The 13,553-nt window shown below is 42.2% G+C and overlaps 1 protein-coding gene across 1 annotated transcript in view; it reads right to left on the bottom strand.

The window, feature by feature from the left end:
* Window positions 1-304: 304 nt before the first annotated feature.
* LOC307264142 (solute carrier family 2, facilitated glucose transporter member 1-like) overlaps window positions 305-13,553 on the bottom strand; it is a gene marked incomplete at both ends in the record, with an annotated part of 19,136 nt that continues 5,887 nt past the window's right edge. The window contains 9 exons of the mRNA XM_080045413.1: window positions 305-634; window positions 1,252-1,455; window positions 2,037-2,135; window positions 2,568-2,672; window positions 3,113-3,300; window positions 5,319-5,481; window positions 6,133-6,373; window positions 8,974-9,134; window positions 10,125-10,226. Coding sequence (XP_079901539.1) covers window positions 305-634; window positions 1,252-1,455; window positions 2,037-2,135; window positions 2,568-2,672; window positions 3,113-3,300; window positions 5,319-5,481; window positions 6,133-6,373; window positions 8,974-9,134; window positions 10,125-10,226 — 1,593 coding nt within the window. The remainder of the gene's footprint in view (window positions 635-1,251; window positions 1,456-2,036; window positions 2,136-2,567; window positions 2,673-3,112; window positions 3,301-5,318; window positions 5,482-6,132; window positions 6,374-8,973; window positions 9,135-10,124; window positions 10,227-13,553) is intronic.

The following is a 13,553-nucleotide window of genomic DNA, read 5'->3' as shown; positions in this document are numbered from 1 at the left end:
CTTCTGCTGTACGTCCAGGTTTTTTCTTAGCAGTAGAATCAACAACTAAAACATTTCTTGGGCTCTTCTTGTGATATTTCTGAGCTCCTGCACCAGTGTCCGGGGGGGGGGCGGCACCAGTTTCTAAACCCCGCCACACTTTCCAATTACAAAGAGAATTTTTGTGGAGCTGATAATAGGCTTAATCAACAAGGCCTCAACTCCTTTGTCTAGATCTTAAAACTAACCGACAATAATTCCTACGAAAAAAGTTACGCACTAATAGCTTTAAAAACTACTTTTAAAAACCGACATTTAACCAGCTCTACAAGCTCTCCTGCACCGTGGAGTTTGATTTGTCTTCGAGGGGCGTGCTCTCTGTGGCGGGCTGGGACGGGGTTGTTGCGGCCGCCTGCACTAACGGGACCTTCTCTTTAACGGGCGACGCTGGTGCTGGGACGGTGGTGGCTGTGCTGCTAACGCTGGCAGGAGGGTCCTCGATACAGGAGAAGTTGGGAGGGGGGGCGCCGCCGAAACACTGAGCGATCTCATCGAAGGTTTTGCCTTTGGTCTCCGGGACTTTGAAGTAGGTGAAGATGAAGAAGAGCACGAGAAAGACGGCGAATATCAGGAACACCCACGGACCGCACCACTCCTACAGCGGGGGACAGAGAGGGAGGGAGGAGGAGAGAGAGAGAGGGGGGGGGGGGTGAGAGAGGGAGAGAGAGAGAGGGGGGGACAGAGAGAGGGATAGAGAGAGAGAGAGAGAGAGAGAGAGAGAGAGAGAGAGAGAGAGGGACAGAGAGAGGGGGTATGGGTAGGAAGAATACATTTTACATCCTGTGTTATCACTCAATATGATCTTTAATGTGGCTACGAGGAACTTTCAGTTTGTGACCATTCTTGCAGCCCCTTATGGACAAGGGAAGTAGGTTTTTACGATGCCAGCTGTTGTTCCTGGGCAAAGGCATTAAGAAACACTTTATAAAAATAGCATTCTTTGTACTGATGGTTGGAAGTGGGCGCTAAAATCAACAAAAAAAGAAAGCTCCTCGTAGTCCCTTCAATTAAACTACTATATAAAATGTGAAAAAACAGAAAAAAGCTGCAAGTAAATAGTTACAGTAAAATAAAACACAACAAAATACAATTATTTAGAGTTGAAACCAGATCATCCAGTTATTATAAAAACTGAAATCAAACAAAAATATCTGCAAAATAAAATAAAATAAAAGTGAAACCAGGACGTCCCACCCCTCCCTTATCCCTTACCACTAGTTTGGGGAAGCTCATCCCTACGATGAAGTTAGCGGTCCAGTTGAGGCATCCGGCCACAGCCATGGCGGCGGGACGGGGGCCCTGGGAGAACAGCTCTGCCACTATGAACCAGGGGATGGGCCCGGGACCAAGCTCAAACATGGCTACGAACAGCATCACCGCGGCTATCGCTACGTAGCTCATCACAGTGTAATGCTTCTGCTCAGACAGAGAGAGAGAGAGAGAGAGAGAGAGAGAGGGGAAGAGGGACATTTAGACAATGATTCAGGCTTTATATATTCACTGATTAACACAAGTTATTAATTAAAGATGGAGTCAGTGATTCTGGAGAATTACTTTTTGGTCAAACTAAAAAAATAGAGGGAGGCACAATGACTCTATAGGCTTTATTATAATATTCTCTAAGGGATTATTTAAAGGTGGAGTCAGTGATTCTGGTGAACGATTGTTGTCAAAATCCACTTTTGTCAAAATCAATGAATATCTCGTTATGATCTACCTGTCCGTACAGTGTGTGTGCTGAGAATAAAATTCTGGTATCAATACACAGTTTAGGGCTCTGTTAATGAGAATGTTGCTAGTCATGGTGGGCCCCATTTGTTTACATAGCCTTTGTTTACGTACCAATATACAGAGCCTATTTCTTTCCAGCACACACAGTACAGAGATATTCACTGATTTTGACTAAAAGGGGATTTTGACAACAAGCGTTCTCCAGAATCACTGACTCCACCTTTAAAGTAGCGGACAGTGACACCCAATGAACACATTGTACTCACCAGTAGCAGGGACACAGTCATGAGTACAGCGCTGATGGCCATTCCACCCAAACCAAGGAGGTGAAGCGTCCGCCGTCCGGCTTTCTCCACTAAGAACAGCTGCAGGAGAGAGAGAGAGAGAGAGAGAGAGAGAGAGAGAAAGAGAGAGAGAGAGAGAGAGAGAAAGAGAAAGAGAGAGAGAGAGAGAGAGAGAGAGAGAGAGAGAGAGAGGGTTAATACACACAGACACGTACAGGGGAAGGAAAGAGGCAAATATTTTTTTAAAGATAATTTTTTTGGCATTTTCATTTTCTTTATTAAATAGTACAGAGTGGAAATGGGGAGACAGAGAGAGAGAGAGAGAGAGAGAGAGAGAGAGAGAGAGAGAGAGAGAGAGAGAGAGAGAGAGAGAGAGAGAGAGAGAGAGAGAGAGAGGGGGGATGACCTGCAGTAAAGGTCCACGGGTCGGATTTGAACCAGCGACCACTGGGCCAATATGGTATGCGCTCTATCCACTAATGGATCATACGTGTGACATGACATTTCACTCACAGACACCACAGTGAAGACAGTGTTGACGATACCGGCGCCGATCGTTGCGTAAATCGGCTGTTTGACACCGGCCGACTTGAAGATCCCCGTGGAGTAGTAGAACACCTGAAAGACAAGGGTATAGGGGGTTTAGCAAGTGACTGTGTATTAACCCTCTCCCTAGCATATTTTGTGTGTATGTATGTGTGTGTGTGTGTATCTGCGCATGTGTGTGCACGTGTGTATGTAGGTGTATGTGTGTATCTGTGCTCACAGTGTTGATGCCACTCAGCTGTTGTGATAGATGTATGTGTGTGTGTGTGTGTGTGTATCTGTGCATCTGTGTGCATGTGTGTGTGTGTGTGTTTGTGTGTGTGTGTGTATCTGTGTTTGTGTGTGTGTGTGTATCTGTGCATCTGTGCGCATGTGTGTGTGTGTGCCTGTGCCTGCTCGTGTCCACTGTATGTGTGTGTGTGTGTGTGTGTGTGTCTGTCTCTGTGTGTGTGTGTGTGTGTGTGTCTCTGTGTGTGTGTGTGTGCCTGTCTCTGTGTGTGCAGCTCACTCACAGCGTTGATGCCGCTCAGCTGTTGTGAGAGGTGCAGCATGATAGCGACCAGCAGCGGTTGGCGGAAGACCGGCGAGCGGAACAGCTCATAGATGGTCACTTTCTTCTCGGCGGCCATCTTAGCGCTCTCCTCCTTCATCTCCTGGAGGTCTTTACTCACATCCTCGCTGCCACGGAGACGCACCAGAGCTGACAACACAACAACACAATATCAACAGGTGTGTTCGGCACAACAGCGTATTAATAGCTAACTTACTTACTAACTTTACCATTCTACATCACTGTCAGTTGTTGTGTATTTTATTTTATTTTTATTTTAATGTTTATTTGACAGGGACAATACATGCAACATTGCCACAAAAAAATGGGAAAATGTGATGCATATAAGACGTCTAGCTTCAGCTAATTTGCAGTCTTTGTCCCTGGGTCAGGCTTTAAAATACAATCAAAGATACTAAATACATTAAATACAGTGATAGAGATACAGTGAATAATACAATTAATATGTACCATGAGTCAATACACACAGCTGTAGTTATACATTTCAGATTAAAACACAATTAAATTTAGCATTAAACATTAGTAAAGTGCTCTATTAAAATAACTTGAGAGATGTTAATGTTCACATTTCTGCTGCTGCTTGAGCCACTGTTAACTTTGATGTGTTTGCGTTGTATATTGTGTATGTATTGTTGTTTTTTCTTTTTGCATTTTTTGACTCGACATCATTGCAAATGAGTCTCTCGAGTATAAATAAAAGTTAAATGAAAATGAAATAATAGATTTAATTTGTTTATTTGTCATATGCAGAACAAGGACATCAGCAGTCATTGGCAATGGCATTCTTAAAGGAATACTTCACCCATACGGAACCAGCGTTCTATCATTATAAAATAAGTATTATAATATAATGAATGAGGTTTTTCTTCCCTCAGTCTTCCCTTAGTCTTCCCTTGGCCCAGCTGTCCTGTTAATCCTAACCCTTACTGTGATGTCACAAGAAGGAAACTGTAGGGTTAGACAGTGAGACCATAAAACACTCTTTCTGCCTTTTCTCAGGCTAAGATGATCCGATTTCAATTTTTTTTGCACATTTATACTAAATAGGATCTCAGAGTTCAATACACCTTCATATTCCAACCGGTGAAGTAGGCCTTTCAGTTCAAGGCTCCTTTCAAAGATGCAATATAGTAAGAAGAAAAACACAAGTGAAGAGATATCTGGGTGAGACTAAATCAATACACTTACACACTGGGGTAAGGATCCAAACAGCGACAGTGAATAGAGCGCCACCACCAGAATAACTTACTAGAAAAACAATACAGTCTGACTGTGAACGAGCCTCCAGTCAGGCTGTAGAAAATTAAAACGCTGGGAAAAAAACAAAAGAAATTCAAGGTAACGGTCTTCACTAGATTTTTTTTGTTTTGAAGGAAAACCGCCTTAGAGCCACCAACTACTGTAATGATATAATTAAGTTGTGCTGTGCTGTTTTAATTCTATTTTAAAAGCAAACAAATAATGTATTTTGAATCTTGAGAACAAGGATAGAGAGACTCCACAAATACACAGACACTGAAAAACGGTGCTGCAGAGAGTCGTGCGTTTGTTTGTGTGTGTGTGGACTGAGAGGTGTGAAGGAGAAGTGTGTGAGCCCTTCAGAGTGGAGCTGAGCTACAGACAGAGCTGAGCTACAGACAGAGCTGAGCTACAGACAGAGCTGAGCTACAGACAGAGCTGAGCTACAGACAGAGCTGGACAGACGCCAGAACCTTCTGTCTGCTCAAGGACTCTGCGCTCTGAGCTGAAATATCTCCATGACTCTCCTGGTCTCACCCTGTAAGTTAACTATACATTTGCTATACGTAAGTTAACTATACATACTACACCTTTGTGTGCCTGTGTGTGTGTGTGTGTGTGTGTGTGTGTGTGTGTAGGTGTGTGTGTGTGTGTGTGTACCTTTGCCTGCCCGTGTGTGTGTACCTTTGCGTGCCTGTGTGTGTGTGTACCTTTGCGTGCCTGTGTGTGTGTGTGTGTGTGGTTACCTTTGCGTGCCTGTGTGTGTGTGTGTGTGTGTGTGGTTACCTTTGCGTGCCTGTGTGTGTGTGTGTGTGCGTGTGTATGTGTGTACCTTTGCGTGCCTGTGTGTGTGTGTGTGTGTGGTTACCTTTGTGTGCCTGTGTGTGTGTGTGTGTGTGTGTGGTTACCTTTGCGTGCCTGCTCCTCCTGTTTGAGGTTGATGAGCAGGAACCGGGGGCTCTCGGGGCAGAAGGGAAGCAGGATGCACTGCAGCACCGCGGGGATGACCGTCAGAGAGAGAAGCACAGGCCACAGGGTCGACGAGCCCAGCAGACCCTCAAGACCAAAGATCTACACACACACAGGGCCATACAGCTGGGTTAGTGTGTGTGTGTGTGTGTGTGTGTGTGTGTGAGCCTCAAGACCAAAGATCTACACACACACAGGGCCATACAGCTGGGTTAGTGTGTGTGTGTGTGTGTGTGTGTGTGTGTGAGCCTCAAGACCAAAGATCTACACACACACAGGGCCATACAGCTGGGTTAGTGTGTGTGTGTGTGTGTGTGTGTGTGTGTGTGTGTGTGTGTGTGTGTGTGTGTGTGTGTGTGTGTGTGTGTGTGTGTGTAAGTAAAGTTTATTTATATAGCACCTTTCACAGATACAGGTGACAAAGTGATTCTGGAGAATGCTTGTTGTCATAAATCACTTTTCGTTAAATATTTGTAAACATATCCTCAAGATTCGCTAGCTGTAACGGGCATGTTGATAGCTTCGGTAGGCCCCTTTGTTAACATGCCCTTTGTTTACATACCAGTTTACAGAGCCTAGGCTGTGTACTGACAACTGATTTTTTTTCAGTGCGCACACAGTCCTGACAGGTATCGGATTGTGTGGAGATATTCACTAATTTTACCAAAAAGTAATTTTGACTACAAGCGTTCTCCAGAATCACTGACTCCACCTTTAAATCTGAGTATTGTTATAAAGCCTCCTGCCTCTAACCTGTGCGATGAGTATTCCCACCACCACCCCCAGCTGGTGCAGGGTCCCGAAGGCTCCTCTGAGGGGGGTGGGCGACACCTCTCCCACGTACATGGGAGTGAGTCCAGTGAACAGTCCACAGAACAGGCCGATGACCAGCCGTCCTGCTATCACCATCTCATAGGACGAACACAGCGTGGAGAAGCCCATCAGAAGACCCCCGATCACTGCCAAGATGTTTACCAGGAACATGGACCGACGTCTGGGGAGGGAAGGGAATGATAGCAATGATGAAAAACTGACTGTACAGGGTTTTATACACAGCATGGATAACTTTATTTATTTTTTTAAAGATATTTTTTGGGCATTTTTTATGCTTTATTGATAGTGCAGAGAGACAGAGGTGAAATGGGGCAGAGAGGGGAGTGACAAGCAGAGAATGACCGCGGGTGGGAGGGGGACGCCTTACCAACTGAGCTAAAGGCGCCCCCACAGCATGGATAACTTAAAGGTCTGGGGAAAGAAGGGAAGGGAATGTTAGCTGCGATTAAATTGATTGTACACTGTCCGACGCCTGGAGAATAAAAGGGGAATGCTAGCAATGAAAAACTGATTTTACTACTGAGTTTTATTTATATCTCCTCGTGATCTGCTACCTGTGTGTGTGCGCTGAAAAAATGCAGGGTTATTATTACACAGCCTTGGCTATGTAAACGGATATGTTGCTAGCTACGATGGGCCCCCTTTGTTTACAAAACCTTTCTTTACATACTAGTTTGGACAGGCACGCACATTATAAGGAGATGTTCACTGATTTTGACAAAAAGCGTTCTCCAGAATAACTGACTTCACCTTTAAGGAAAGTTTAAAAAAAGCTTCATGTGTCTCCAATTTGAGCCCCAGCTTTCTTTCACTGTTTTTGGAAAGCACATTTAACAGCAGTGTTCAAAACAACAATGTCCCCACAGACGTATACAAACAATGTTTTTTAATGGCGTGGTGAGACTAAGAGACAAACAGAATAAAGCTAGAACTCAGGGGAACATTAGAGCCGCGCCCTGAGACAGACTTTTAATGTCCTGCATTAGGACTAATGGATTGTGACAGTTCTGACCAAAACCACACAGGAAATACACACAACCATTACAGGAAAACGCTCACGTAGTTTAGAGTCGTTATATTGAGGCTCAGACAGTCAGACGACACTATGAGAACGTTTGGTATCACTCACAGAGACATGGAAACATTCAGAAGGTTTAAGACATTAAAACACTGAGAGACATTAGAATTTGGGGTTTTATTTCCTAGCAGATTTTGTAGAAAGTAATTATAATATCCAATATCCAAATACATTTAATTTAGTGCATAATAGCTGAACATTTTTTTTTGAATTATTATTTTTTCCCTTAGAAAGGGTCTCATATATGTCCATATTTCTGCATATTTTGGACCAAGGCCTAGTGCCGCCATCTTCAAAGGGTCATAGTTGGAATGTCATCAGGTGCATTGTTTAAAATGTAGAATTGTTCTTGTCCTTGAAGGCCACTGTAGCTTCTGTTATTATTCGAAAGGGTTGGGGTTACCCAGGGAGCGCTGCATTCTAGAACTTTGTAGAACTTTCTTGATGATGTCATATTACACACTGCACCTTTAACTAATAAATAAGACACTAAGGAATAAATGGGGAGCGGGTCGCAGAATCAGTTTTTTAATCTTGTGGTGTGTGTTTCAAAGCAAAGTAATACTCGATAAAGACATTAACATTTTTATATCTAACTGTATTCCTCTTTAAAGGTGCAATGTGTAATACGACATCCTCAAGAAAGTTCTACAAAGTTCTAGAATGCAACACTCCCTGGGTAACCCCAACCCTTTCGAATAATAACAGAAGCTACAGTGGCCTTCAAGGACAAGAACAATTCTACATTTTAAACAATGCTCCTGATGACATTCCAACTATGACACTTTCAAGATGGCGGCACTAGGCCTTGGTCCAAAATATGCAGAAATATGGACATATATGAGACCCTTTCTAAGGTAAAAAAATAATTAAAAACATTTTTTTCAGCTATTATGCACTAAATTAAATGTACTTATGGATATTATAATTACTTTCTACAAAATCTGCTAGGAAATAAAACCCACAATTATACACACTGCAGGTTTAAATTCTTATATTTCCTTACTTTGCTTTTACCAAACAATGCCCAGAAAATCTCCAAATAGACATGTCTATCGGTGCAACATACAGACAAGGTTTTTGTTTTGATATTTAAACTTAATGTTAAGAGTATAACAGGCATTATGAGCTTTGGCTTGATCCTACATGGTTTTGGGCCATTGTTCTACTGATCTACTTTCTGTATAATATATGTACTCCGTCTGCTTTGCTATCATGGACAGAGATTACTTTATTAAAGAAGTGTATTATTAGAAATCACCTACTTACTATTCACTTACAATGTGACATCTAATAGGAACAGCTTTAGCTTCTCTTTACAGATGACAGTACAAATTTAACAAACTTCAACACCATAGCTTGATCACACAAACATTCCCTGTGTTCCAATACCCATACTTCCCTTCTATTTAGTATGCCAGAAGAATATGTAGGATGTCCCAATACATGAAAGTCAATTGTATTATGCTGAAAATACATAAATGCCCCACGAACTCCAATAGCATTTTGGAGTATTCGTCTTTATTCTTGACATTTCTCGACATTATGAAAAAAATCTTCCTTATCTGATTTTTTTTTTCTCTCTCTCCTGTCTGTGGCCCTAAAACTCTTCTGTACTTTAGTATGTAGTGAAGTAAAAAGAAAGAGTGTGTGATTTGGAACACACAGGGTCAATGTCCTACCTGCCGAATCTGTCAGCCATGACGCCCACACTGAAGGAGCCGACCATCCCGCCCACACTAAAGATGGCGACGGACACGCTCCAGACGATGGTGCACACGCCCGGGGTGATGGGGGCGCCGTAGCGCTCCATCCACGTGTCGTTAAAGAACCCGCGCAGTTTCTGATGAAGGGGTTAGAGTGAGAGAATGTGTAAAGGGAAGAGAAGAATTTTTTATTTATTTTTTTGATATTTGATTCAATTTATTTCAGACATATCAAACATACAAAACAAAACGAAAAGCATGGAAAAACAATAAACAAAAATTATGTTTTCACAAAAAAACAAAAAACAAAAGAAAACAAATTATCTGTATTGCTGAGATATGCCTGAAAAGGAGCAGGAAGAAGTATACACTTATTTAATCCTACCCCTTTTCCATAGTAAAAAAATATATACAGTATATATATTTATAAAAAAAAAAAATAAATAAAAAAATAAATGTAGTTAGATGAAGATGGATTATTATATTTTTTGGTCAAATCTTGCCTGAATTTATAAATTAAGATGCACTGCTAATGTACTGTATACTTTATTTCAGTCACAGTGAGATCAAGATATCATCAAACAGAAATACATTTAAATAAGATTATTTGAATATCAATTGAAAAGGTTTAGGTTGAAGCTAAGGCTTATTAAACCATATTACCCTATTATATTATTATTTACAAAATCTGTGATAAGTAGGGGAGAACGGGGGAATCTGAGGCATCGGGTAATGTGAGCCACCCCCTGTATCTAGGAAAAAATTGGCTCAGATTACCCCGTTCTCCCCTACATATATTATGTCAAAATGAAAAAAAATAAAAGTATTTAGGCATCACACAACAGCTGACTTTTTGGTATTATATTATTTAATTTTTATATCTATTTGATTATTACCATTCATATAAAAAAAGCTTACATTTGCTGCTTCACACATACACACACACACAGACACACACACACACACACACACACACACACACACACACACACACACTCACACACACACGCACACACACACACACACACACACACACACACACACACACACACACACACACACACACACACACACACACGCACACACACTTGGAGATCGAAAACAAAGATCCCTGATATGACCCACACCTGCTCCGGAGCGTTGATGACTCCTGTGTTGTATCCAAACTGCAGCGAGCCGATGACAGCCGTGCCCAGAGAGAACAGGAGGTAACCCGTCACCTGATTCCCCTACAGGGAAACACACCACAGAAGAAGAACATGTCAGGAAGTAGATTGGAGACTCAACATTTAAATTAAATAAAAACACATAACAGAAACTTTTTTTTTTTCAATGAATATCATGTTTAAAAAAAATTAATTCTGTGTCTCTTGTAACCGCAGGCTCTGTAAATGTAAAACAAACCCCCTCCTCTGAAACTGCACAGTGACCCTTTAAAGGTCATAACACATCTTGATTGATCCCACATTGAAATTCCAGGTCAAGTGAGGTCGCGGCAGTTGAAACTAGGCCACTGTGTCTCTTGTGTGTGTGTGTGTGTGTGTGTGTGTGTGTGTGTGTGTGTGTGTGTGTGTGTGTGTGTGTTTTAGCTGAGGTGTGTATTATAGCCGTCAGTGATAAAGCGACTTCTCAGCTGACTAGGCAAAATGAACTGCTGTAATATGAGACAGTATTTGAACCTGAACGGGCCTCAGGTGATCCACTGCCCTTCAAACACACACACACACACACACACACACACACACACACACACACACACACACACACACACACACACACACACACACACACACACACACACACACACACACACACACACACACACACACACACACACACACACACACACACTCACAATATCAGAGCTAGGTCAAGCAATATAAGCAGAGAAGGCAATTCTTCTCAATGCAGGAGATTCAAATAGTCAGGTGGGCGTTGGCAGCATTCGACCAATCAGACGAGGAAATGTAAATATGCCTGAGAAATCACGTGAAGGTCGACGTGGAATTATTCAAAAGAAGGATAAGAAACTGCTAAAAAAGGCCAAGATGATTTCTGTAATTCTGTCTGAATTGTGCTATATATATAAATGTGCCTTGCCTTGCCTTACTATAATGTCTAATGCAACATCTATACACGAGGTAGATTGCAAATACACATTTTCTCTATCTTTCTATCCCAGAAAATCCATATTTAATCCTTGAATTGCGAGGTGGCTTCAAACTAAATCATAATCCATGAAAATAACAGATCAGGTGGAGGGAGATATGGCATTTTAACAGCATTTTAGAGTCAGCAATTCAGGATAATGCTTTGTTGTCAAAATGTGTGTGTGCACTGACTGACGAAAAATCCAGTGTTAACAGACAACCATAGGTTCTGTTAACGGGCATGTTGTGAGCTACTGTGGGCCCCCTTATTGTGTACATACAGTATACCCTTTGTTTACATGCCATTTTACAGAGCCTCTGTTGTGTTTTAGCACTGGACAGGAAGCGGATTGTGAGGAGATAACTGACTGCTCCTTTAATTTATTCTATTCTAAAAAGAGTTAAAGGTGCAGTGTGTAATATGACATCATCAAGAAAGTTCTACAAAGTTCTAGAATGCAACGCTCCCTGGGTAACCCCACCCCTTTCGAATAATAACAGAAGCTACAGTGGCCTTCAAGGACAAGAACAATTCTAAATTTTAAACAATGCACCTGATGACATTCCAACTATGACACTTTCAAAATGGCGGCGACTAGGCCTTGGTCCAAGATATGCAGAAATATGGACATACAGTATCTCACAAAAGTGAGTACACCCCTCACATTTCTTCAAATATTTAATTATATCTTTCCATGGGACAACACTGAAGAAATGACACTTTGATACAATGTAAAGGAGTCAGTGTACAGCTTATATAACAGTGTAAATTTACTGTCCCCTCAAAATAACTCGACACACAGCCATTAATGTCTAAACTGCCGGTTACAAAAGTGAGTACACCCCTTAGAAAAAATGTCCAAATTGGGCCCAAAGTGTCAATATTTTGTGTGGCCACCATTATTTTCCAGCACTACCTTAACCCTCTTGGGCATGGAGTTCACCAGAGCTTCACAGGTTGCCACTGGAATCCTCTTCCACCCATTCATGACGACATCAAGGAGCTGGTGGATACTGGAGACCTTGCACTCCTCCATCTCCCGTTTGAGGATGCCCCAAAGATGCTCAATAGGGTTTAGGTCTGGGGACATGCTTGGCCAGTCCATAACCTTTACCCTCAGCTTCTGTAGCAAGGCAGTGGTCGTCTTGGAGGTGTGTTTGGGGTCTTTATCATGTTGCAGTACTGCCCTGTGGCCCAGTTTACGGAGGGAGGGGATCATGTTCTGCTTCAGTATGTCACATTACATGTTAAGATTCAATGAACTGTAGATCCCCAGTGCTGACAGCACTCATGCAGCCCCAGACCATGACACTCCAACCACCATGCTTGACTCTAGGCAAGACACACTTGTCTTTGTACTCCTCACCTGGTTGCCGCTCCACACTCTTAACACCATCTGAACCAAATAAATGTATTTTGGTCTCATCAGACCACAGGACATGGTTGCAGTGATCCATGTCCTTAGTCTGCTTGTCTTCAGCAAACTTTTTGTGGGGTTTCTTGTGCATCATCTTTAGAATAGGTTTCCTTCTGGGACGACAGCCATGCAGACCAGTATGATGCAGAGTGCGGCGTATGGTCTGAGCATTGACAGGCTGACCTCCCACCCCTTCAAGCTCTTCAGCAATGCTGGCAGCACTCATACGTCAATTTTCCAAAGCCAACCTCTCGGTATGACACTGAAAACGTGCACTCAACCTTCTTAAACTGGGCCGCAGGGCAGTACTGCAACATGATAACGACCCCAAACACATCTCCAAGACGACCAGTGGCTTGCTAAAGAAGCTGAGAGTAAAGGTTATGGACTGGCCAAGCATGTCTCCAGACCTAAACCCTATTGAGCATCTTTGGGGCTTCTTAAAACGAGAGATGGAGGAGCACAAGGTCTCTAATATCCACCAGCTCCGTGATGTTGTCATGAATGGGTGGAAGAGGGTTCCAGTGACAACCTGTGAAGCTCTGGTGAACTCCATGCCCAAGAGGGTTAAGGTAGTGCTGGAAAATAATGGTGGCCACACAAAATATTGACACTTTGGGCCCAATTTGGACATTTTCACTCAGGGGTGTACTCACTTTTGTTGCCTTCAGTTTAGACATTAATGGCTGTGTGTCGATTTATTTTGAGGCGACAATAAATTTACACAGTTATATAAGCTGTACACTGACTACTTTACATTGTATCAAAGTGTCATTTCTTCAGTGTTGTCCCATGGAAAGATATAATGAAATATTTGAAGAAATGTGAGGGGTGTACTCACTTTTGTGAGATACTGTATATGAGACCCTTTCTAAGGGAAAAAGCTATTATGCACTAAATTAAATGTACTTATGGATATTATAATTACTTTCTACAAAATCTGCTAGGAAATAAAATCCAAAATTCTACACACTGCAGCTTTAAAACC

This window comes from Ammodytes marinus (genome assembly GCF_949987685.1).
Source record: "Ammodytes marinus genome assembly, chromosome: 17".
NCBI lineage: Eukaryota > Metazoa > Chordata > Actinopteri > Uranoscopiformes > Ammodytidae > Ammodytes > Ammodytes marinus.
The sequence above is the reverse complement of the archived record's forward strand: the minus strand, read 5'-3'. Positions and strand labels throughout refer to the sequence as shown.